The sequence below is a fragment of the Haemaphysalis longicornis genome, unplaced genomic scaffold (genome assembly GCF_048455015.1).
Source record: "Haemaphysalis longicornis isolate Haplotype H1 unplaced genomic scaffold, Haemaphysalis longicornis Haplotype H1 scaffold_1, whole genome shotgun sequence".
NCBI lineage: Eukaryota > Metazoa > Arthropoda > Arachnida > Ixodida > Ixodidae > Haemaphysalis > Haemaphysalis longicornis.
In genome coordinates this window covers 256,095,601-256,120,137 of record NW_027526203.1, presented here as the reverse complement: position 1 = coordinate 256,120,137, position 24,537 = coordinate 256,095,601, and the positions used below count along the sequence as shown (strand labels likewise).

General features: G+C 50.6%; 1 protein-coding gene across 4 annotated transcripts in view; it reads right to left on the bottom strand.

Moving 5' to 3' along the window:
• The window catches only part of LOC144144548 (CCR4-NOT transcription complex subunit 9-like), a 104,213-nt gene that overhangs the window by 63,605 nt on the left and 16,071 nt on the right, over positions 1-24,537 (bottom strand). The window contains exon 2 of one of the 4 annotated variants that reach the window (XM_077676061.1): positions 2,012-4,441. The exons of the other annotated variants lie outside the window; for them this stretch is intronic. Within the exon in view, the coding sequence (XP_077532187.1) occupies positions 2,177-4,441 (2,265 nt within the window). The 3' untranslated portion in view covers positions 2,012-2,176. Of the gene's footprint in view, positions 1-2,011; positions 4,442-24,537 lie in introns of those variants that run through there. 4 annotated transcript variants of the gene reach the window in all.

The following is a 24,537-nucleotide window of genomic DNA, read 5'->3' as shown; positions in this document are numbered from 1 at the left end:
GGAGGCCTCACCCTTTACCGGTGCCTGCCATGGCTGCGTGCTGGACACAGACCCCCCACCTAGAACCCGGAGATGAACCCCACCCATCGGACAGTCCCGACCCTTGCTTCGCTACGCTCTCTGTTTTGGATGACAGGCAGGTCGTGGACCAACTTATCAGATCGCGGGTCATCCTCCGGGCGGACATAACGGAACTAGCCAACACCACTATTCGTGTCTTCGAATCGTCACCATTAAATATAAGTATGCTCATCGATTTGCACCGTATGGCAGAACAAAAACAAGACGAACTTCGAAAGCTGGACGGTCATATCCAGAGCTTTCTCGACTTTGACAGTTTTGTGGCAGACTTAGAAGAAGGCGAAGAGTTTTCATATGCGATAAGTCGCACGAGGGTTTCGTTAACGGAACGAATCTCTCAGGCAAGGTTAAGGACGTCGTTCACCGCGACGAAGACTTTGTCGCCACCTCAACCGACGCAAGATCCTTTCAGAGGGGGCACCTCCATGAAAAGGGACGCGGCCATTGTAGCACTCCCATTCGCAACAAGGGCTGCTTGCGAAACCGCGAGTTCGTGGTGTTCAGCGGAAGAGAACACGGAGCAGCACAGCGCCCCTGCATTTGCAACGTCGTCGGTGAACCAGGCTGCGGGACGCAGAAGCAATACCGAGTTCGACGAAGCAGCCGGTGCCGTGCCATTCCGCCCAAGTGAGGAAAATACCATCCCAGACTCGCATGCTCTCGGGGCCAAGCCAAAAAGGCCATCGCGCATGCGCAAAACTCAGGTGAAGTCAACGGATGACAGGTGTCCCGCGTGCAACGAGAAGACATTCACCCGTGGGCCAGCGTTACGAAACGAGTGGTTCGGCAGTAAGTCTCTGAACAAGCGAATTCAAGCACGGGAAAGACAAGCGTCCGCTCGACCGCTAGAAAACAGAAAACGCAGATCCATGGCGACGACACAGATGCAAGTGGTTAAAACTCAGCCAGTACGCAGAAAGGAACGTCGAAGGCGAACAGGCAAAGAAAAGGGCACCACTGACCAGAAGGTTCAGGCTGCATTCCGAACACGATTTGTCCATGCTCACTCGTGGAGCAACTGCACTGCATCATTCAAAAGGCAGTCTCATTCAAGAAAAACTTCGGGCCCCGTCTTAGCCAAGAAAGTGTCAAGAAGAAGGCATCGTGCCTCAAAGCATCGATGGAGGATAAAGCAGAAAGGCATCTACCACCTCCACACTCCGCAGGATTGACATTGGACTAATCTACGGCAAGCCTAGACTAATCTGCTCTGCACTTCCTCACCACTAGCGCCACCGTCGGGGGTGGGGGTATGTTGCGGAATTATGGAAGAAGAGGAAGACGACCGCGTACTATCATTACTATCGGAGAGAGGAGAAAGAAGCTAATAAACCTCGGTCCGGCTCAGCCATGGCCTCGCGTCTGCGTCCCGTTCCATAACAGACCCCTCCATGTTGCGGAGAAAAGGAGAAAACTTCCTGGGCTGTGATATCCAAGGCCACCGAAGAGCGGAGCGGCTAGGAGGAGGACAGAAATCTTTGGGTCACGTGATCAAAACGTGACGTCACTGGACTTTTATTTGAGCGCCTAGGGACAACGCCGAAGTAGGCGCATCAATTCCTTGTTTCCAGAGGGTGGAGCGGGTAGAGTGGGAAGGGGTCACGCGGACATTCACAGAGTGATGAAGCGTGTCCGGCGCATCACAAAGGGATAGTTCAGATCCCCATTAGAGAGCTTTCACGTTTAGTGGAACTTATTTAGTTGTATGCACTGCGCAACGGTGCCGCTGATGGGGCATTCTGCGATGGCAGTCCTTTGAAGTTAGTTTCATTCCTGGGGCCTAAAACACGGCGAACAGGGCGTTTTGCGTTGGCGCCATGAGATGGCATCAATTAACTTTGGTATCAATGCGCTACTGCGATCCTGTAGCCAGCTACTCACCCACTGTATATTGACATACTTATAGGCACACTTGACTACCCCGTACGAAGTACGCACAGAACATTACGGTTGCAGCAATTTATTTACAGGTTAAAGCATATAAAAGTGGCGCATACACGGTAAAAATGAATAAAAGATTGGCCTCGCTTCGTTCAGTCTAAAGTTTCGACAAATAAAATTGCACGCAAGACACAGCCTGTCTAATTTGTCACGTCTACTCTCCTGCCTGGAGGGTAAAAGTATGCAACCTGCACAGAGGACCAAACAATTCCTCAAAGAACAGCCTCAAAAAGTCCATGTGAATGTCCGCATCCTGTCCTTCAGAAGCAGTAGTTTCAGGTTGTCGCTTAAACCCCAAAGAGGTCTCCATATTTCTGAGAATCTCTTTCGCCTTCTTTAAAGCGTCCGGTAATTTTTTGTCCAGTTCCTCGTCGCTGTAGCCAGTGCCAGTGCGCAAAATGAGTCGCCCGCTGTCGCAGGTGTTGATGCGATGGATGGAGTAGGCGGCACCCCTGGTCATGTGGCATCCAACGATCGCATCAGACGACCAACTTGTCATAATCCTGTTACATTGCAAGAGTCGAACGACCCTGCTGTCGCGTGACTCGACTCGTTCCTCCCCGTACAGGAGTCGCAACTTGGAAACGCTGTAGTTGCGCCTCAATCCTCGTTGAAGGCGGCACTTGAGATCTTCGAAGCCAACCCGGGTGCGTTCGACGATGGACAGCTCCACTATGCTGCTGTTGGTCTCGAGAAGTTTTTCGAACGCCACCGACGCCGCACCGACCAAGGGCCAGCCCCCACCGACTACTACGGATGAAACGGTCTTTGAAGACGCCAGCCCAGCTAGTATCGTTACCACCAGACTCTCACCAACGGGAAATAGCAGCGTAACGCTTTCCAAAACGCTGCTTCTTGCAAACAAGTCTTCGAGGGTCTCCGCGCCGGCGTTGCTTATGACAACGTTTCCTTCGATCGAAAGCGAGGTCAAAGCCCTGTACATGAGGGAAAGACCGGTGAATGAATCGCCTGCACCCTGCACGCGTGGACCCAGCACGCTCACTTTGCGAAGTACTTGAGCTCCATGTCGTGCCGCCTCTACCCTCACCTCAACGGCGGCCCATAACAACCGATCGCACTTCAGCTTGCAAATCCAGTCAACACGTTCGGACAAGCCAAGTTCCACAATGTGCCCGAGCACTTGCTCACACATATCGGCATCCTCCAAGGCCCCGATGAGTAGTTTCTGAAGCATCATATTCCGAGCGAGGTTGTCCAGGAGCACATGTAAGCTTGCATACGAAAGTTCGCAACCCTCAACCGAAAGCTCTCGCAGAGTCTCGTTCTCGGCTAGCGCATCGCCAAGTGCGGTCACTGCAGCATCCTCTTGGTCCCCGAACTTCGAGAAGGCGAAGCTGAGCAGTTGCAGTGCTCGGTTTTGGCCAATAGCCTGGCTAAGGCGCTGCCAAGCGATGACGATGCTCGGCTCCGCACTCGACAAGCGCAATTGGAGCTTCAGGCGCTTCAGTGAGTTGTTAACCATTAGGGCGCTCGCTAGGTCGGCCAACGACAGATGGAGAGCTCCACAATCGATTATTTCTAATTCGCAGAGCTCACTGTTGTTGCCAAGACGTTGAAAAAATGGCGTCCAGTTGCACGAAATTCCGAGGCGCAGTCCTCCAAGCGCTGTGTCTAAGAGGTTGGCTACCGCGTCGTCTCGGCCGCCACTCGGTTCAATGCTTCCTGCTAGTTCGAGCGTCCACGGGTGCCCATTTGCCGAAATGATCCTTCCGAGATGTTGGATTTCCGGAGTACCGAGGCGAACGTCCCTCAAGACGAGGACTGCCAGGTCGTCGTTGTTGGCCACAATATCGCTTATGTGTGCGGCCCCTGTGTCAGTTAGCCTGAAATTGGTCAAAAATAGATGTGAGAGGTGCACGGCGCTGTGAAGAAGGTGGCCGATATTGAAGTCGTCGTTCGACTCGCCCAAGCCTTTCAATTCTACCTGGTCAAGGTACTCGGCATTGAAGCGCAGCAGCCTCCAGAAGATGCGGGGATAATGGGGAGCGATAACCGACACATCCAAGGACACTCTTGAAATGCAACGGTGGTGTCGCAGCATCCAGAGACAAATGCACACGGAGAACGCGTCGTTGGGGTCCAAAAGGGTGTGTAAGTTTGGCGCATCGCCGAAGGTTTCGAAGGAGAATGTACCCTCGTGGAGAGCAATCATTTCGACGCTTTCAGGGTTGAGCACAGCGTTCCACCTCTGGTGCAGACCGAGAGCCCAGCAGCTTTCGTCTCCGCCTTTTGTGCAGGGGTCAAAGAAGGACTCTTGGATTCCGAAGCTGCCACGAAAGCGTCGGTCGGCTAGCTCGAGGAACCGCTTTGCCCGGAAAATGTTGTCGAACAGGTCCGGTTCTTCTCGTAACAGGAATCTTGCGAACGTGGAGATTGTTTCCGCGGTCTCCTCGTCTCTCTAAAGCAGAACAAGAACAAGCAGGGTGTTGTTTTAAGATTTACAAGATTTACGGTTTTTTGTCTGCATAATCACCGCCACGCATAAAGCTACGATTTTTTTTTTGAAAAAGTTGCAATTTATACTGAGCCGCAGCTGAGAATATGCGACATTGGAAAACTTGCATACGCTCCGCGGTGGCTCAGTGGCTAAGGCGTTGCGCTGCTGAGCACGAGGTCGCGGGTTCGATTCCCGGCCACGGCGACCGCTTTTCTGATGGAGGCGAAAAGCAAAAACGCCCGTGTGTACGAGATTTCGGACGCACGTTAAAGACCCCCAAGGTGGTCAAAATTAATCCGGAGCCCTCCACTACGGCGTGCCTCATCGCCTGCGTTGCGTCGGCGCGTTAATCAGCAGTTCGGCGCCAACTCAGATTCGCACTTTTTTGCTTCACAGATGGCATCACATATCGCCCCCAAAAAGCTGCGTCAGGTAGCAGCAATCTAGCAGTGTAAAAACAACCAGGACACCGCAGCGCGCTTTATGCCGCCGCACGAAAGAAATTATAGCTCCGATGATGGCCATAGGGTTTCTTACAATATACACTAGAGAGGAATCTGACGCTAGCGTCTATGTGGCTCACATCAAGGCCGTCTGTGTCGTAATGGACCGCCATTATATCATGCGCTCGCCTTAGTTTCATCATTGGCTTGGAGTAAAACGTTTTAGTGACCGCAAATTTAAACAAAGTGCCACAAAAACGCCAAGAATAGTGCGTAATTATGTAAGTGGAAAATAAAAACAGGCTGTTTTAAAACTAAAGAAAAAGTAAGTAAAGCGTATTTTTGCCGGAACGGTTGTGCCTGCTATTTCGCAGGCAAAGGTTGTAGTTACGAACAATTAATATTTGGGGGGAAAACTCATTAGAGCCTTTATTAATTTTATCATTATTCAAATAATAGGTTGTTTGAAGAGTTTGGAAAGTTTTTTGAGCGTGCCTGTAAAAACGTTGCCTTCGTGGTGAACAGGTGCACCGACCGCCAGCTAGTTTAACAAGAAAAAAGAAAACGTGGCCTTAAACCGCCGTGGACGATGAGAAGATAGGACGCATACAAGCGCCCGTATCTGTCGTATCTTGTCTTCGTCGAAGTACGTTTTGTTTCTTCTTTTCGTCGGCTACAAATTTCGCGGCGGCATATTATCCGCTCGGTCATACGTCCTTCGACTGCGTCATGAGAAACGTCAGGTGCGATCACGCACTGCCTGCAGTTTCACCGAACACGGCTATCACAGAACAGGGAGGATTTCGACAGGGAGGATTACAGCAAATCCCAAAAGCCGCTTAAGAATCCAATTGCCATGCCAAGCCCAAGCCAAAAAGGGGGGTCTTCCCATGAACCCCCCCGACGACATGGCTTACGAGGCGTGGTTTCCTCTCTAGTATACTTACTAAGAAACTATGGATGACGATGCTTCGGTCGTGCGCGGACACGAGCATTCTCTGATATGACCGAAGATCGTCGCCAAGAATGGATATTAGTACGGAATGAACACTGGCATATGACTTGGTCCACATGTTTCTTGCGTTTTTGCATGCAGACTTTTCTGGGGAACACGAAGTCGGCGACTTGCAAAGAGGGCGAGGAGGGTGTTTTGTGGTATGAATGAAAAGCTAGATTCATTTCCTGCGACTCCTAGATAAGGTTACTGCGTCTAAAAAAGGCGAGAAATTGTCTAGTCCAGTTTCCTAAACTGACCCGCCACGATGGCTCAGTGGCCAAGGTGCTGTAAAATTAATCAACGGCACCGCGCTAACCAGCCTCAGCTGCTGCTCCATACTTTGCGGCTAGGTGGTAAACGCATTTAGGTGTGCATTTAGAGCCGCCTAATGCTAAGGCTCGCGATGCCACCCACGTGCACGGATCTTGAGAATCAACTGGCTAATAAGAAATAAATCGTGATTTCGATGATGCGTCGCTAGATACAAACGCACGGAAAATTTTCCGCTTAGAGACAACCAACATAATTTTATGGAACACAAGATGGTCTCGGGATTGCAGCGCTACCAACGGTGTTATGCCTCTGCGGTTAACTGACCGGTTAGATGCTAACGCATGATGGTTTGATTTTATTGGCGCAAGGCCGACATGGGCAAAGGGCGCCAAACACAAAGTTGTTTGATGAGGAGAGAACATGAAATAAAATCAGTTAAAAACTGAGCATGGCTGGTGTAAAGGGCCAGGGTGAAGAACAAGAGTGGTTAAAAAATAAGGTGGCTGGTGTATAGGACCAGGGGTAAAACTATGGGTGGTATGAGATGAGTTGTAAAAAGTGAACTTCTGATAGGAACTTAAAGGTGCGCTGAACAGAGAACATGGCATCGTCTCCTAAGAAGTGTGACGGGTGTGGTGGAGTATGTCGTGTGTGTAGTTGTGGGAAGTGTTTGCGTCGTGTAATGTCGAGTGCCTTACATTGTATGAGGATGTGGATCACGGATAGGGCCTCTCCGCACCTGCTGCACACAGGTCTTGGAGATCCAGTGAGCAGGTGCGAGTGCGTTACATGTGTGTGCCCTATCCGTAATCTAGCTAAGGCGACTTCAGTGTATCTATTACGTGTGTCGGTGGTGTATGGTCCTAAGTGTGGTTTTATTACGTGTGTTGTAACTTGTTGTTTGTTTGTTCACTCCAGTGTGTTTGCCATGTTTTGCGAAGTTGTTGTCTGATGTGTGGTTTCACGTCGCGGTAGGGTAATGTGGTTATGTCTACTGTATTCAAGAGTGTAGCAGCAGCAGCCATTCGATCCGCTGCTTCATTCCCGGCTATACCACAGTGGCCAGGGACCCAGCAAAGGACGAGTTCAAATTTGTGGACATACACAGACATATTACCTTTGATGATAAGATTTACAACATGATTTTTGAAGACTTTGTTGACGACAATGCCCGCACAACACTGAGGAAATCTGTATAGATAATGGATTGCGGGATGTGGCTTTGAAGTATATGATTAACACCAAGAAGTACACCATAAGCCTCTGCCGTAAAGATACTTGTATTACTGTTAAGAGTTCTCGTGACACTAAGGCCGGGCCCATGCGCCGCGCAGGACACCGAGGTGTAGGTTTTAGAGGCATCCGTATAAAATTCAGAACACTGATACTTCTGCTGCAAATACAAGTGCTGCAGAATTGCACATGTGGGAGCTCGGTTTTTATCTAAATGTGTGAAAGATGTGTCGCATGATACAAGGCGGAGATGCCATGGTGCTATAAATCTGTTAGAGAGGTTTGGATTGTATCTAAAAAGGAGACAGCAAGCTCTGACGCTTCCTCTCTAACTCTGTAAGAGAAGGGCGCAGAGAACGATGGTAGATTTAAAAGGAGTTCAGTCATCGATGTATCATGAAAAACTGATTTAAAAGGATGGCGAGGCATGAATGAAATTTTAAAAGCATAAAGGAGATCTGTGTATGCTCGCTGACGTTGTAGGTTCCATTTGTTGCACTCTACATACAGGCTTTCAACTGGACTAGTCCGGAAGGCACTACACCCCAAGCGGAGCCCTAGATGAAGCACAGGGTCCAGCATTCTGAGGGATGTTTTAGTGGCTGACCCATGGACAACGCTACCATAGTCCAATCGTGAACCTATCAAGCTGGTACAAACACGTAAAAGAAGTTGTTTGTCAGCACCAAAAGAGATGTGCGAGATAACCTTCAGGATATTCATTGTTTTTAAGCATTTATGTTTTAGTTGTTTTATGTGTGGGATGAATGTGAGCTTTTCGTCAAAGATTATGCCTAAAAACTTGTGTTCCTTTTTGACAGGAATCAAGACATTGAGTTGAATGTCAGGATCCGGCCGGATGCCACGCCTCTTGGAAAACAAAACACAAGTGCACTTCCCTGGATTAAATTTAAAACCGTTGCTGTCTGCCCAGCCAGTTATCTTGTTAACACGAAGCTGGACTTGGCGCTCGCAGACAGACAGGTTACAAGACTTAAAAGATAATTGTTCGTCGTCTACATAAATTGAGCAGGAAATCGACGGTGGCAATGCCTTCCTAAGGGAATTCATTTTCACAATAAAAAGGGTTCAACTTAAAACTCCACCGTGTGGCACTCCATTTTCCTGCACATGAACCCTAGAGAGTGCAGTTCCAACTCGCACGCGAAACGTTCTTTCGGACATGTAACTGGCAAGCGTGTTCATCATGTTACCCGATATGCCAAAGGACTTCAAATCGATGAGGATACCATACCTCCAAGCAGTATCATACGCCTTTTCTAGATCAAAGAATACTGTCATACAGTACTGCTTATGAAGGAAAGCATCTTTTATATACGCCTCTAATGCAACGAGTTGATCGTTGGTAGATCGCCCCGCCCTGAAGCCTGCCTGGCAGCTCTCGAGTAGACCATTGTACTCTAAGAAGTACACGAGTCTCCCGTTTATCATCTTCTCAAAGAGCTTACACAGGCAGCTTGTCAGGGCAATGGGACGATAACTGGCAGGAGAGGAAGGGTCCTTCCCTTCCTTTAAGAAAGCCACTACTATGGCCTCCCTCCAAGAGCGTGGAATGTGCCCCGAAGCCATATTCTGTTGTATAAAAGTAGGAATGTTTCAAGGGTGTCTGAGTGTAAGTGTTGAATCATTGTGTATGTAATCTTATCTGCACCTGGAGCTGAATGTTTACATGTGGTCAAAGCAGCCTTCAGCTCATGAATTGAAAATGGAGAATTGTAGGAAGTTTGCGACTTCTTTGTATCACGCAGGGACTTCTTTTCTGCAGATGTTTTGTGTTTCATGAAAGTGTTTGTGTAGTGTGCTGAACTGGACACGTGTTCGAAGTGTGTGTTAGCCTGGTCTTCAAGTGTGTCCCCTGTTGTGCTAACCAGGGGCAGGCTGTGTGTCTGTTGTCCTTTGAGCTTGCGTATACGTGTCCAGACTGTGTGTGTCCGTGCATGAATTAATGGATGTCAAGAAGGTGTGCCAACTCTCGTTTTGCCTCACGGCGCACACGTTTTCCGAACGCCTTGGCCCGTTTGAACAAGAGGAGGTTACTCGATGTAGGGTACCGACGAAGGATCCCCCACGCCTTGTTCTGGGCCTCTCGCGCCCACCTGCAGTTCTCATTCCACCACGGCCTCCTCTGGTTCTCGGGGCACCAGAGGCGTGGGGAATGGACTTTTCGGCGGCGTCGATGATGTGCGCCGTGAGGAGTTGGGTAGCTTCTTCAACGTGTAGGTGTCCTATGGATGTGTGGTGTAGTTTGGATGTCTCTGTAAATGTGTTCCAGTTAGCTCGTGCTTCATTGAACCTATTATGGGAAGATGAACTGCTTGGGCCTTTACCTATATATGTTAGTGAAGTGGGGAAGTGGTCACTGCCATATGGGTCGGTGCCCACACCCCACTCGAGAAGAGGAAAGAGAACTGCCGAACCAATAGCCAAGTCAAGATTTGAGTATGTATTGTGTCCTATGTTATGGTATGTAGGCTGTTTCTTGTTGAAAAGGCATGCTCCAGAGGATGTTAAAAACTTCTCTATCAGGCGACCTCGGGCATCAGTACGATAAGAGCCCCAAAGAGAATTGTGTGCATTGAAGTCGCCTGTTAGGATGTATGGTTCAGGCAGCTGGTCGACCAGCGCCTCAAAGTCAGAGCTCAGAAGTGCAAGATCAGGAGAGATGTAGATGGAGCATAACGTTATCAACCTATTAAATATTATTGTGCGGACGGCTACAGCCTCAAGGATGGTGTTCAAGGTGACAGGGTGGCATGCTAAGGATTTGCGGGCGATTATGGCCACACCGCCAGAAGAGTGTGTAGAGCCAACCCTGTCCTTTCTGTATACCAGGTAACTATTCAAGAAATTTGCGTGCTTGGAATTCAGATGTGTTTCCTGGACACACATTAAACTTGGCTGATTGGCATGCAGAATCTCATGCACGTCGTCAAGATTATTCAGAGGGCCTCTGCAGTTCCATTGAACTATGTTTTCTCTGCCCATTATGATGTGTTAGAGCTACTGGAGTGTGACTATTTATGTAGGGTCTTTCGGGGCTTGCACTCTTGGGAGGGGCTTTTTTGCCTTCTCTGGAGGTTTAGATGGAGGGACCCGCTCCTTCCTCTGCAAAGCAGACAGGAAAGGTCCCACATCCATCTCATAATCAGATTTGGAAGGGGTACCCGGCGTAGCGGACCCCCCCGACTTGGCACCCTTTGCGGTGCCCTTCGTTTGAGCCGCGACCGCCGAGGGCAACAGGAGCGCCCCGGGTGGCACAGGTGGTGCGGCGGAGGTGGAAATTGCTGCGGTTTCCTCCGCCTCCATCTCCACCGGGCCCTCGCGTGTGCTTCGGGCCGGTGGAGAGGGGGAAACGGTGGGTGCAGCAGCATCCCCACCGGACGTGGATGCCACCACGCCGCGCTCAGCGAGCGGTGCGGAGGCGGGTTGGGCTGCAAGAGGCAACCCGACGCGGGGGGGGGGGGAGGGGGGGGGGGCAAGTCCGACTCTCGGTACTGGGTCCCCGCCGAAACAAGACGCCGCTCCGCCCACCGGCGAGCTGCGTCGGCGTACCTCCCCAGGGGGAAAGAGGCGAACCTCTTTCGCGCCTCTGGGAAGGTGATGTTTTCAGTGACTTTGATGTTGATTATTTTCTTTTCTAATTGAAGCTTTTCACATTTTCTGGAGCAGGCCGCATGTGGACCCTGGCAGTTTACGCAAAGAAATTTTTGAACGTTACAGTTGTCGGACGGGTGGTCGTGCTGGGCGCATTTTGCGCAGGTAAGTCGGCCGCGACAGGAGTTTGTGCCGTGCCCGAACCGTTGGCACTTGAAACAGCGCCGCGGGTTCGGGATGTACGGCCGGACTGAACATCGGATGTAACCTGCGTTCATTGGCGGATCCAGAGGGGGGGTCCGGATGTCCTGACCCCTTCCTTAATTTTTGAATTTAAACCCCCAAGAAGATGACCACTCAGGTCGCAGAAAAAGGTGAATTGATGACTTGTAGTCCTTGTGTTTTTGCTTTCCCCAAATTTCAGTGAATAAATAAGGCTCCTCCTCCTCATCCTCATCCTGCTCATCATCATCATCATCATCATCATCATCATCACTGATAGGAGCTGACCCCCCTCTCAGAAAAAGCCTGGATCCGTCCCTGCCTGCGTTGATGAATGCTGGAAGGGTGGACTTGTCAAAGGTTAGGATGAGGTGCTTTGTCGGTATTTGTTTATCGTCTCTGCGGATGGTTATGCGCCTGACCGCTGTTACGCCCTGACTACGAAGGCCCTCCAGCAGGTCAGCTTCAGATTCATTTAGTAGGTCATACTCGGAAATCACGCCCTGGGAGCTGTTTAGGCTGCGGTGGGGCGTGACTCGGATTGGCAGATCGGCGATGCTGGTTTGAGCAAGAAGTTTTTTGGCCTGATCCTGGCTACTGACCTCGACAAGAATTTCACCGGTTCGATGTTTTTTGGCCTTATACGACCTTCCAACAATACCGTCAAGAAACTTTGAAATCAGAAATACCGACTGTGAAGGAAGAGGTTTTGATTGGTCTACAGATTCCATCACGATGAAGCGAGGATAGTTGTTCGGTTTCGGAGGACTCAAGTCAGGAAGTGGTGGAAAAGAAACTTCGGTGCGGCCCCTTTTCGGGGGCCGATCACGTTTGGGGGGGGTTTTGAAAATGCCATATAGCATAGTATAAAAACAGGGAGACGAGGGTACTTTCTTCTTTGACCTTACCCTGGTAGTCAAAGAGGTCCCGGAGCTCCCTGCCTGGTAGACAGACAGGGAGCCCATCCGCCGGAGCTTGACCTGGGCTCCGACGGCCACCGTTTGAGGTTTCTACCCTTCACCTTAAAACACATCGCCACGGTTGGATCCAGCTTATGTATGGGGGCTCGGGGTACGCAGTGTCGCCAACACCGTCACCAAGATTGCTCAAAGTGCCCCGTGCGGGGTTAGATGCTAACGCAAATGCATAGTCTACACAGGACCTCTGAGCTCTTGTTGAGAAAATGTCTGTCTTGTCTGATCATACTCCACTTTCGTATACAGGAAGTTTCATGGAAGATTTTAGCAATTTTTAAAAATGGGCTTTTGAAGGAAAAATGTTTTTTAATTCTAGTCAGGTGCTTGGTTGCAATGAGAAAATTATAGAGGATCGTGATTTATCTGGCGTCGATTATTACATTTCTGAAATTGTAATTACGTGCAGATCTACAGCGCTCAGAGCCTCAGCTCTCCAGATCCTCGCAACGGGGTCCGGACGGAGGTTGAGCGCTGCAAAGCCACTACCACACGCTCATGTCACTAGGAGCTGTACGCGTACACGCACACCAGGCTTTTATCTTTCGCCCGAAAACAGGCACGCGGCGTCGTGTGCATCATCGATCCGCTGGAACCTCCTCGCCCGCCCAGGCATGACTTGTAAAAACGATTTCCGAGTGCGGCCGCGACCTGCCGTCATTTGGTCATTCGCGTGCGGCGGTCACGGTTCGTGCACAAATAATGTGAAAGAAAATAAAAGTAAAAGAAACTGATAACTTTGTAATCTACAAATCCGGCTATCAGATGCCTTTCGCATGTTATTTATTATTGTGGGGTTGAACGCGCCGATGCAACGCAGGCGATGAGGCGCGCCGTAGTGGAGGGCTCCGGATTAATTTTGACCACCTGGGGATCTTTATTGTGCGCCGAAATCTCGTACACACGGGCGTTTTTGCTTTTCGCCTCCATCAGAAAAGCGGCCTCCGCGGCCGGGAATCGAACCCGCGGCCTTGTGCTCAGCAGCGGAACGCCTTAGCAACTGAGCCACCGGCCTTTCGCATGTTCAGGTAGCCCCTTGCCTCGTATCGGGCCGAAGATAAAGCTCGGTGTACGTGTGAAATGTTCAGCTCCGAGTGACATGGGGTGGTGGGCGCGGCTTTGCGGCGCTCAGCTCCGCCTGGAGCCCTTTGCGTGCATCTGGAGACGCGAGGTTCTGAGCGCTGTACCTCTGCACGCAATTACGATTTCGGAAATCTAATAACCGATACCGGATGAACTTATGATCCTGTACAATTTCCTTATTAGGACCAGACACCTAACTTCGAATAATTAAAAAAGGTAATTAAACAAGTCTAGTTACATAATCACCTAAATAGCACTTGGTACCCTTTTTATAGCAGCCGCCACAGCCCTTGATCACTTAGCGCGAGAAAAGCAATTTTTACTTGCAAAAGCCCATTTTTATTACTTAAAGTCTCCCTGAAACACCCTGTACACATACACCATTATTTAACCCATTATTGACTCAATACCCTTGCTTATATCGTCTGTCACTCTGTATGTCTCTCTGTATGCCTTATCCTCATTTACTCAGTACCTCACCCGAGAAGGCACAGCACTGTGGGTGAGCACTTCAAATAAATAAAATAGTACGTGTTTGTACACTTTGTTGGCCGTGAATCTAGCAGCCTTCCTCAATAAACAAAACACCCCCGAAAGCAGAAAAAATTCAGCTAAAAAGTTTTTCCACACATGCACGATCATTTATCAATATTTTTGGGCCCTGTTGTTGCTGTGAAACCGGAGCTTCGATGTTAAAATGTACAGAAAAATAAATACGACAAAATACCCAATTGTGCCCTACTCGAAATGGACACGTCCCAAAAACTTTAAAAAACTTGACAAAATGAACTTCCAGCAATGCCCTCAATAATTAAAAGAACATCACGCCCGAAACAAGAGTCTTCCCGCGAGGGAACCCTGATGTGATGCTACGCATCGGAGGGTTCAATTGGCGTTGCCATTTGGTTGATTCTCTAAATCGGGTGAAACGTGTTGTGAACGCGTATGATGCTTTTCCATTACATGCGGGTGTTCTCATACGCGGGAAGATGGGCGTAATTCGGTGGTCGTAACGTTGCCTTGAGCGTTTGCGCTGACGCTGGTATTGGATTGTGTCAGCCCACTCGCTGAAGGGACCGTCGCTTCCATGACGTCTTCATCGGAAGAATCAAGCCAAGCAGGAAGTCGTCAAGCAAGTCACGCTGAGTCGAACGAGAGCGAGCGCTGACTGAACCGCCACAGTGCGCTACCCGCTTTATATTCACAGCGCCTGAAGGAGAGTAGACAGCGGAGGAGAGGCGCGCACTTTCGCACTTTCGCACCGGAGCAGCCGGAAGCGCAGCGAAGCGCGCGCAGCTGTTGCTGTTATGCTAATGCGACGGAGTGAGAGCGTTGCGCACAGCTGTCGGAGAGACGAGCGGAGGAGAGTCGCGCATGCACAGGTGGCGTGCGGACAACGCCGCGACGACGCAGGAGGGACATGCCTCAGAGCAAGAGATGCGTCGCATCTAATAAAACAGGGCGTCAGGCGGAACTCGATGAGAACTTGACAAACACTTCCGCAAGTGTTTGTAGACTTCTCAATGATGCGCTCTTGCTTTTGATGCGCTCTTGCTTTCTCTCGGACCCTGGAAAGACCCATGCAGACTAATTGAACGCAATATTTTCTGTCACTTCCTTGAAACTGCCTTTCAACGTTCCATTCAGAACGTGAAAGGAAAAATGTACAGCCGTGAGCTGAAGTAAACGGACAACAGGAGCGGTGGCCAAAACTAATCGCTGCGCCATCTGGTTGCGCAGCGCCTGCTGTCGAGACCTCGCACAGCGCAGGCGCTGCCAACCAGTTTTCCATGCATGCCACTATCACTTGCTTCTTCGCGACTAATTCTTTTCCATAAATCAGCGCCAGGGGAATCACGCCGAGCAGTTAGAGGAGCACTGCCGGGCACTGCCCTATATTGAAAATGGTGCGACTCACCTGATATGCGGCAATGGTTCTACGCTGTCACACATAGCGTGCTGTGGCTGCGTATACGGCTCGTGCCCTTTCTGTTCTTAGGTATCACAAGGTCACAGCGGGAAAGCAGTGTAGTAAATACATCCGAAAAAAGGGCCGACCATCGTGGGTGCTTGTGTACGGGCTATTTTGCTTGTTTTGATCGTTTGTTTATTTGGTTGTATGTCGGCTGGGCTGATGTGCGTTGGGGGTGCGGAGCACACGTGTGGGAACGTTTTCTGCCTTCCGTCGCATCTAGGAAAGTCTGGATGTCGCGTATTATGCCCGAAACGGGCGGAGGTGAGCTGGCGAAGTGCATAACATTTTTACCAGTGTTTTTGTCACTTGAGTGGCACTATTTTTCTCCCGTGTTAGGGAGGCGACGGTAATTGTTTTTGAGGGTGTTATAAGGATCATGGTAGATAGAAGCTCCCAGTAAACACACGAGAACTGTGAGGTCAGTCGAAGGGTCAGGAGGTTTAAACGGGGTGAACGCGAAAATGTGTCCACGGGGATTATGTTGCTAAAACTACGCAGTCGCGTTTCGATTTGTCGCGGGTCTACGGCTGTAGCCACTACCGCAGATATATGTTGACGAAGGAGTGAGTGATGGCTCTTTTGTAATGCGCGCGCAGCCAGTCTTCTTTGAATGCCGGCGCCGGCTATCAGAGAAGGGAATTTTCTGCGCAGAACTTAATTTTAGGCGTGCATTGCATGGCTGGGAATTCATACGGAGCACCCGAGGTTTGATTGTTGAGTGGCGCAAGTTTCTCAATTAAGATCTGTTGTGTTGTTTCTTCGGTAGCGTGTTTTTGATAAACACCTTGGAGTTTCCGCATGAGAGTGCGAGCTAAAATTTGGTCATATGGCAATCTGTGTACACAATTGACTGCATTTTTGGCCGATCAGCGTCCTAGTATCGGTTAATTGATATAGGTCCTCCTCACTATCCGCTGTGACGTCTCTTTTGGAGGCGGGAGTTCTGTAATTAAACTTAAGAGCATGGCGTTGTGAAGGAAGTAGGGCTGCCTGAAGGACTTGGGATTTGCCTGACCTCTGATTTTTTATGTCAGTGGTACTCGGCCAGTCGCGTACCGAGGACTCCTTGTTGGCTTGCAAAAGTGGTGGGCGACGCCACGATGAAATATAGTCATACGTGTCGTATTGTCACACAATAAACCCTTGCAGGCAAAGTCACTCATACACATCTCTTTATGCCCGCCTTTTGAGTGTGGCTTTTTTGCATAATTGAAACGTTGTGCAAAAAGCCAGCTTTAAAATTTGTGCTGTGCGGAGAAGTTATTCTAGCATACAAGGCGGCAAATCCACTCTTCTTAGTTCACGGCAGGATTTGGAAAAAAAAGGAACTTGGGAGTATCGCCGAGGGACCCACGGAGTCGGACGTGTCTTCACCGACCTTTCTCTGCGGACCCCCACCTGAGAATGACGGCCCTGTGCATTGCTTTGTAAAATAATACGTGTAAATAAAGTTTTTTTAAATTATACCGTCGTTTGCTGGCGCATGCCGTCGACCGTAAGCTAGTAATCTTTTTATGTTAAATGATCGACTGACCGATCCCTCTTTGGTTGAAATTCTTCAATTTCAACTCCTGTCACAGAAGTGCGCGAGAACTGTCAATACTGTTTTCAAGTGCAAATAATGGCATTGAAAACTGTAGTTTGTATGCGTTTCAATAATCGCCGGGCTTTCAAAACGGGATTCAATGGTACCGCACATCGCAACGCAGTTTTTGAACATTAAATGTATGTGTCGGTGCCTCGAACTTGAAAAGACTGCAAAGCTAGATTTCCCCGAACACTTGCGAAATGACACATATCCCGCCTACGGCAAACGAAGTTTCATAAAGCATTGCAGTACATACCTAAACACAGCAGTATGTGTCAAAACCTAATGTAAGCTTAGTATCAATAATTTTACAACTTCGCTGGCATCCTCAGGACGCCTATAATTTCGTATCTATCCTTAAAAACCGACAAAGATGGTGTTTTGACTTATTTTCTTCGACTGCAGACGAACTGGCCGCCGACGCCCACGGCAGCCCACGCAGCTGCGGATGACGCCCGCCTGCTGATACAGCGACATGTACGGGCCCAGCATCCGGACCCGAGGTTGGCAGCTGGAGAGGCCCCACCACCCGTCCGGGCCTCACGGATGCCGAGACATCAACGCTCGGCTGTCCTGCGCCTACGCGTGGGGTGCGTGTGGACAGCCGAGCGAAAACACCGCCTGGCACTCATCAATGACCCGTCGTGCCAGCACTGCCGGGCGGCTGTCCAGACCCTGCCACATCTGGTCCTGGAGTGCCCCCAGTTTGTGGCAGGGAGGACCGAACTGTTGGCCGCCTTCGGGGGAGGGGCTCGGCCCCTCCAAGAATTTCTGTGGCCGCCAGGCAGTGCCAGAGAGCGGGACGGAGTCCATGAAGCCCTGGGGTCGTACCTGGATGCCTCAGGACTCCTCCCGGCTCTACGCTTTCTCCCCACATAAACTAAACGGTGTGTGTGTGGGTGCTACGTTTTTTTCTTGTGTTTTTTTTTGTCTTCGTGTTTTAAAAAAGTGTTTACCTTGTATATATTGTACATGTATGTCCTGTTAGACTTGTATATGTAACCTCTTCTCTCTATCCTCCCTTACCTGTACAACTGTTTTCCCCATTCCCCACACCCCCCCACACCAGCAGGCGTTCCGGTGTCCACCCTTAGGTGAGACAAACTACGCCTGCTGGTGGTCTTTCCTTTCCTTGATTACAATAAATTCATTCATTCATTCATTCAGTGAATTTTTTTTGCTTCATTATCTGCTTCAATATATGACGCGGGGGCGGAGGGGGGGGGGGGTGCAAAAAAAAAAAAAAAAAAAAAGCTACAAGCACGAGATAATCCCCAGCGCGCCAACTCTGCCAGCGGGTCCGCATTGCCGCCGATTGCGCCAGCGCGCCGTTTCCACAGCAGACAGCCAAAGGGCCGCGCGGTTCCCCTGGCGTCAATTTATCGGAGCGCGAGGCAATCGTGAAGAGGCGAGCGATAGCGGCATGTGTGCTGTGCTGGTAGGCCGCGCCTGCGCTGTGCGCGGTCTCGACAGCAGGCGCCGCGCAACCAGACGGCGCAGCGATTAGTTTTGGCCACCGCTCCCGTGGTCCGTTTACTTCAGCTCACGGCTGTACCTTATACTGTAGCAGCGGCTAATGGAGAAGCAGCAGTAGGAAGCAAACTGGAACACTAGCTAGGCAAACGAAGGAACTTATTTTGTAGCCCCATAAGATGATATTGGCGTGTTCATGGGAGGTTGGGGCCGTTACTACACCAGGGTGGCCAATCCTGCTCTGGTGAGGGAGTGCGTTACCGGCAATGGTCGCCGGGGTCAGGCCGCACCCCAAGCCACTTTCTGCAATTCCATCAATACGCGGATTTTTTTTAAAGCCGGTGGGAATTGTCCGACACCGGGATTCGAACCACGGTCCTTCTGCACGCGAGGCGGATGCTCTACCTCTACACCACCGCTATAGGTGTAACATTAAGGGACAAGAAGAGAGCGGAGTGGGTCAGGGAACAAACGCGTGTAAAGGATATATTAGTAGATATTAAGAAAATGAAATGGACGTGGGCAGGGCATGTAATGCGAAGGCAAGATAACCGTTGGTCAGTAAGGGTAACAGAGTGGATCCCTAGAGAAGGCAAGCGTTGCAGAGGGCGGCAGAAAGTTAGATGGTGTTACGAATCGGCCAGCGCCGCCGTACTGTCCCGCATCTCTCCTCGGCTGTGCGGCGAAGCCACTGCGTGCGCCTTCGAAAACAGGCGCCACCATGTCGGTGACAAGTTTCGACAAGCCGAGGCAGACGCTTCGCTTTCGGCGCATTTCAAAACTTCGGCGGCTGCCAGCGAGGCTCGTCTCCACACTCTTCAAGGACACAGGGGCCCCGCGAACTCAGCAGAGTTCTCCTCTCTCCCCTCTCCCGGACTCAACGTGCGCCGAGGCTATGAACGGCTTACGAACTCTGTAAAGAGCGTTGTGTGTGTGTGTGTGTGACATTCGTGGCGTGTTGCAGTTTGTTGCGTTTTCACCGTTACCGCTTTTGGGTATAAATAGACCACCGCAAGCGTTGTAAACCATTCTTGTTAGAGCAGCGAATCGATGCTGTCGCTCTGCTCGAGTCCTGTATTGTAACCTCGCCCGTCGGGGCATTGTTCTTTGGCTTCGGCTCACCTCTCGCTATGAAGTAAAAAGTTACGTTGGCCTATCAGCTCTGGACCTCTTCCCGGCTGCAGTTGGCCTTCCCGGTGGCAACAACTGGTTGGCAGCGGTCGAATGGCAACTTCGTAACACCTGGAGCCAGCGGTGCGAGACCCAACACCACGGACGTCAAGGCGGCTTCGGACTTCGCAGAATTCACGGCGGTCAAGGGTGAGTGCGGGACTTTCCTTCACTGAGTTTTACCAGGCTTCTGAGGATAGCTGGTAGGGCGTGTGTTTTTGTCGCGTAGGTTATTCGCACAAAACATTTTTGGAGAAGTGGGAAAGCAGTACTCTAGACCGGCCATGAATTTGAAGGCGTTGAAAAAACCGCGGTTGTTGGAGCTTGCAAAAGAGTTGCTTGATTGATTGATTGATTGTTGGGTTTAACGCGCCGACGCAACGCAGGCGATGAGGTGCGCCGTAGTGGAGGGCTCCGGATTAATTTTGATAACCTGGGGATCTTTAACGTGCGCCGAAATCGCAAAAGAGTTGCGCTTGGATGTTACGGACGCGCTGAGAAAGCCAGAGCTGATACAGGCTCGCTGTTGGGGCTGACGATGACGAGCTGTCTGAATGCATTGAGCGGGTCAATGGCAGGGAGACCGCGAAACGTCAGGCCGCAGAGGCAGAGGCAGAGGCTAAACGTCTGGCTGCAGAGGAGGAACTCGAGGAAAGAAAACGAGAGCAGGAACACGAGGAAAAGATGCGAGGGTACGACCTCGAGCTCAGGCAAATCCGACGGGAAAGGAGGGGGCTCGAGCGAGAGACACTCCAACGGGAGAGTAAGGCACTAGAGCACGACATTCAACTCTTGCGCGAAAAAGCGAAGCTCAGAAAGCCCGAGTTAGAATTGTTGCTCGAGAAAGACCTCGTTGTCGAGGAAAGCACCGTGCCAGCGCTGCCAGTAGCAGACGCTCGGGAGCGCGAGTCGGAGGCGACGGTTGCGGCCCAGCAGCGCAGCAAGGTTGCTGAGAGAGATAACGACGGCGCATTAGCTCAGACTGTCGGCAGAGGCGGCAGAGGGCAGTGCGTGTCCACTGAGTGCGATAATGTGTCGGCGTTTGTCTTGGAGATCTCGGCGGAGTGTTCGGACGGTTCAGATTCACGGGAGGCCTTGGGAACGGCTACCGACTTGAACGTGAACATTTCGCGAGATAGCGAGGTTTCGCTGGAGTGCGTAAACCATGAGGTTACCGAGAGGCCGCACAAGTCCGCTGAAACGGAAGTTGTTCCTTCGGACGGTAGTGCGGAAACGAGCGACGTAGTGGGAAAGCCTGCAGTCAAGGCACTGAACGGTTTGCACTGTTCAGTTGGGAGAAATGACGATCTCGCCACTGAGCAAGCCGATTCCGTCATGCCACCAGCTCAGGTAACCGGCTTTGAGCAACGGTCAGCGGAGGTCGTTGAGATTCCGGTGACACGGGCGGCTGAGCCGTCTTTTGAGACAGGGCAGCTTGGATCTAGTGTAGCCTTGACAGCCGCAAGACAGAACGAAAACACCCTTCGGTGTTCGCTTACTGAGGGTGTTGCGGAAAAGGCGAGGGACGCCGAGATAGGGTCTGTTCGAAGCTACCAGGTGTCTAGTGAGCACGTCGTGCCCTTGTCACTCCCAGCTGATGCTCCCGACGATGGGCCAACATCAGCTGAGCTAGTTGAGGTTCCGGTGTCGCCTGTGGCTGAGCCGAAGTCGGGAACCGACCGGCCGAGAGGAGAGAACGCAAACGCGTTCCGATGTTCGCTTGCCGGACGCGTTCGTAAAAAGGCGAGCAACGAGGAGATAGCAAAAACTTCCGCGGGTACTTGCGGCGCGTGTTTCAGTGCGGGCACGCCAAGGGGTAAAGCCGTGAGCTCGCATCGCGCCAAGGGAACGCCGCCTCCAAGAAGGAGTGCGCGCCTCTCGTTTGAACGTTGGAAATTTTCGTTCGCTCCTCCGCGCGCTCGACTGTTGTCGAAGAGAACGGCCGGTGTCCTCTCACGCGGTCGCAGCAGCGTTCAGAGAACGGTCGCACCTAAAGTGCGGTACAAATTGGGGAAAGCACGGAGCAATGACGAGAGCTCAAATCGCGGCTCTCAGCGCGAGAAGTGGCCTGTAGACGCCTGACTTTCTCAATTTCATTGTTTTTCCTGGAGCAGGTTTCGCACTTTACGATTACACTTTTTGTGTGTGTGGGACATTTCCAATAACGCGAAATGTCAACTTTCAGGTTTGTTCACTTGTCTAAAGTACTGCTGGAATATAACTAGTGTAGTTAGTTATTAGCGTATTTTATCGCAACTAAAAGCCTGGTAGATCTTCAGTGTGGATTTGTCTTCGCACTTGCCGGCGATGCGGTTGTGTCTTCCTGTGTTCTGTTGCTTGCCTGACCAAGCCAGAGATGTTCTTGGGGAGCCACTACTCCTCCCGTGACCGGCCCGGTGAAGCTCCAGCACGGTGTCGTACAGCCAAGGCCTGGAGTCGAGCGTCTGCCGAGCACTTCACTTCGAAAGCATCCCTCCGGACAACGGTTGAAGACCCTTATCCATCGGGATCTCGGACCCCCGGCGGAGAAGCTGTTACGAATCGGCCAGCGCCGCCGTAATGTCCCGCATCTCTCCTCGGCTTTGCGGCGAAACCACTGCGTGCGCCTTCGAAAACAGGCGCCACCATGTCGGTGACAAGTTTCGACAAGCCGAGGCAGACGCTTCGCTTTCGGCGCATTTCAAAACTTCGGCGGCTGCCAGCGAGGCTCGTTTCCACACTCTTCAAGGACACAGAGGCCCCGCGAACTCAGCGGAGTCCTCTCTCCCCTCTCCCGGACTCAACGTGCGCCGAGGCTATGAACGGCTTACGAACTCTGGAAAGAGCGTTGTGTGTGTGTGACGTTCGTGGCGTGTTGCAGCTTGTTGCGTTTTGACCGTTACCGCTTTTGGGTATAAATAGACCCCCGCAAGCGCTGTAAACCATTCCTTTTAGAGCAGCGAATCGATGCTGTCGCTCTGCTCGAGTCCTGTAATTTAACCTCGCCCGTCGGGGCATTGTTCTTTGGCATCGGCTCACCTCTCGCTATGAAGTAAACAGTTACGTTAGCCTACGGCTTCGGGACTTCTTCACGGCTGCAACAGCGGCTGGCCGTTCGCATCATACACGCTACCACTCGTATGTCGGAGGCCACGGAGCTCGAATCGGGTGCCCCCACTCGGTCGCACCAATGGGCAGATGAGATCAAGAAGTTTGCGGGGATAAATTGGTCGCAGTTAGCACAGGACCGGGGTATTTGGAGAATAATGGGAGAGGCCTTTGCCCTGCAGTGGGCTTAGATAGGCTAGTGATGATGATGATGTTAATTAGGATGATGGTGATGATATTGTCGAGTACGGTGAATCATGACTGAACTAGTGGAGCTGTGAAAGTTGATAAACAGAAGTAAAACAAATGACATTCGTGCGTACAAGATGGCGGCCATCGAGGAAACGTTAGAATAAGGAGAAAGCTTGAAGGCGACAAGGAGGAAGCTGGCTATTGGCAGAGACGATGTACGCACTTAAAGAACAGGGTAACATTACGCACAATATGGAAGAGATAATAAAAATCGCAGAACGATTCTACTCCAGGCTATACTCCAGCGACGCTGGAGCGGGGCAAAGTGCCGGGCCTACAAGCGTTGCTTGCGATGTTCCACCAGTAACGAGGGAGGAAGTAGAAAAGGCACTTAAGGGCATGAAAAGAGGGAAAGCTGCAGGCGAGGACGGCATAACGATAGACCTTCTGAAAGAGGGTGGAGATATACTAGAAAAGCTTGAACTATTCTCACTCAGAGTGTTGAAGGGCTTTAAAAGTACCAAAAGCCTGGAAAAACGCCAACATAGTTTTAATTCACCAGAAGGGAGATAAAGATCTTAACTACAGACCCATCAGCCTTCTATCGGTTGTACACAAGCTGCTTACCAAGATAGTAGTTAGCCGCATAACAACCAGTCCAGACTTCCAACAACTCAGGAAGCAGGCTGGGTTCAGAAAAGGAGACTCTACAATGGATCACATCCATGTCGTCAACCAAGTAATAGAAAAATGCGCAGAGTAGAATGGTATCCCGACAAGCAAAATGGTATCCCGATCCAAAAGGGTGTGCGACAAGGAGATACCATCTCACCAAAATTGTTCACAACATATTTGAAGAGTAATCATGAGGCTTGACTCGGAAAACTTATAGGCTTATGGATAAACGGCGAATACTTGAGCCATTTAAGGTTTGCGGACGACAGTCTTGCTCAGTGAATCTGCAGAGAGACTCCAAAACATGACTGAGGAACTACAATCAGAGAGCTTCGCTGTGGGGCTAAAGATAAATATGCATAAAACCAAAGTGATGAAAAATAAACACGCTGAACGCGCCTTTTTTAGCCTAGGAGACGAAACACTGAACAAGTACAAGAATATAACTACCTTGGCCAGATGGCCAGTGCGGACCCAAACCACGAGAAAAATCAGGCACAGAATAGGACTGGGATGGGGTGCATTCGGGAAGCACTCGCAAATAATAAGAAGTAAGATATCTGTATCCCTAAAAAGAAAGTTATTCAACCAATGCGTCCTGCCGGTGATGACATAGGTAGCGGAAACTTTGCGACTTACTAAACAATTACAAAGCAAGCTTAGGTCTTCTCAACGTGCAATAGGAGTAACGCTTAGCGACAGAAAACGAGCTGCCTGGATTAGGGAACAAACTCGTTTAGATGATATCATAGTTCAGGTTAAGAAAAAGAAATGGACTCGGGCTGTCCATGTGATACGACGAACGGACAAAAGGTGCACCATAAGGACAACAGAATGGACACCGAGAGACGGCACTAGAAGAAGGGGAAGGCCATTAACTTGATGGAGAGACGAAATAAGAAAATTCGGAGGCAAATAATGGACTCTGGCAGCACAGGAAAGAAACGGGAGGAGGTAAAGGGGGGAGGCCTTCGTCCTGCAGTAAAACTAAATAGGCTGTTGTTGATGACGATGAATCTACATGCGTCACCGTAGCATTATCAGGTACAGACCCGCC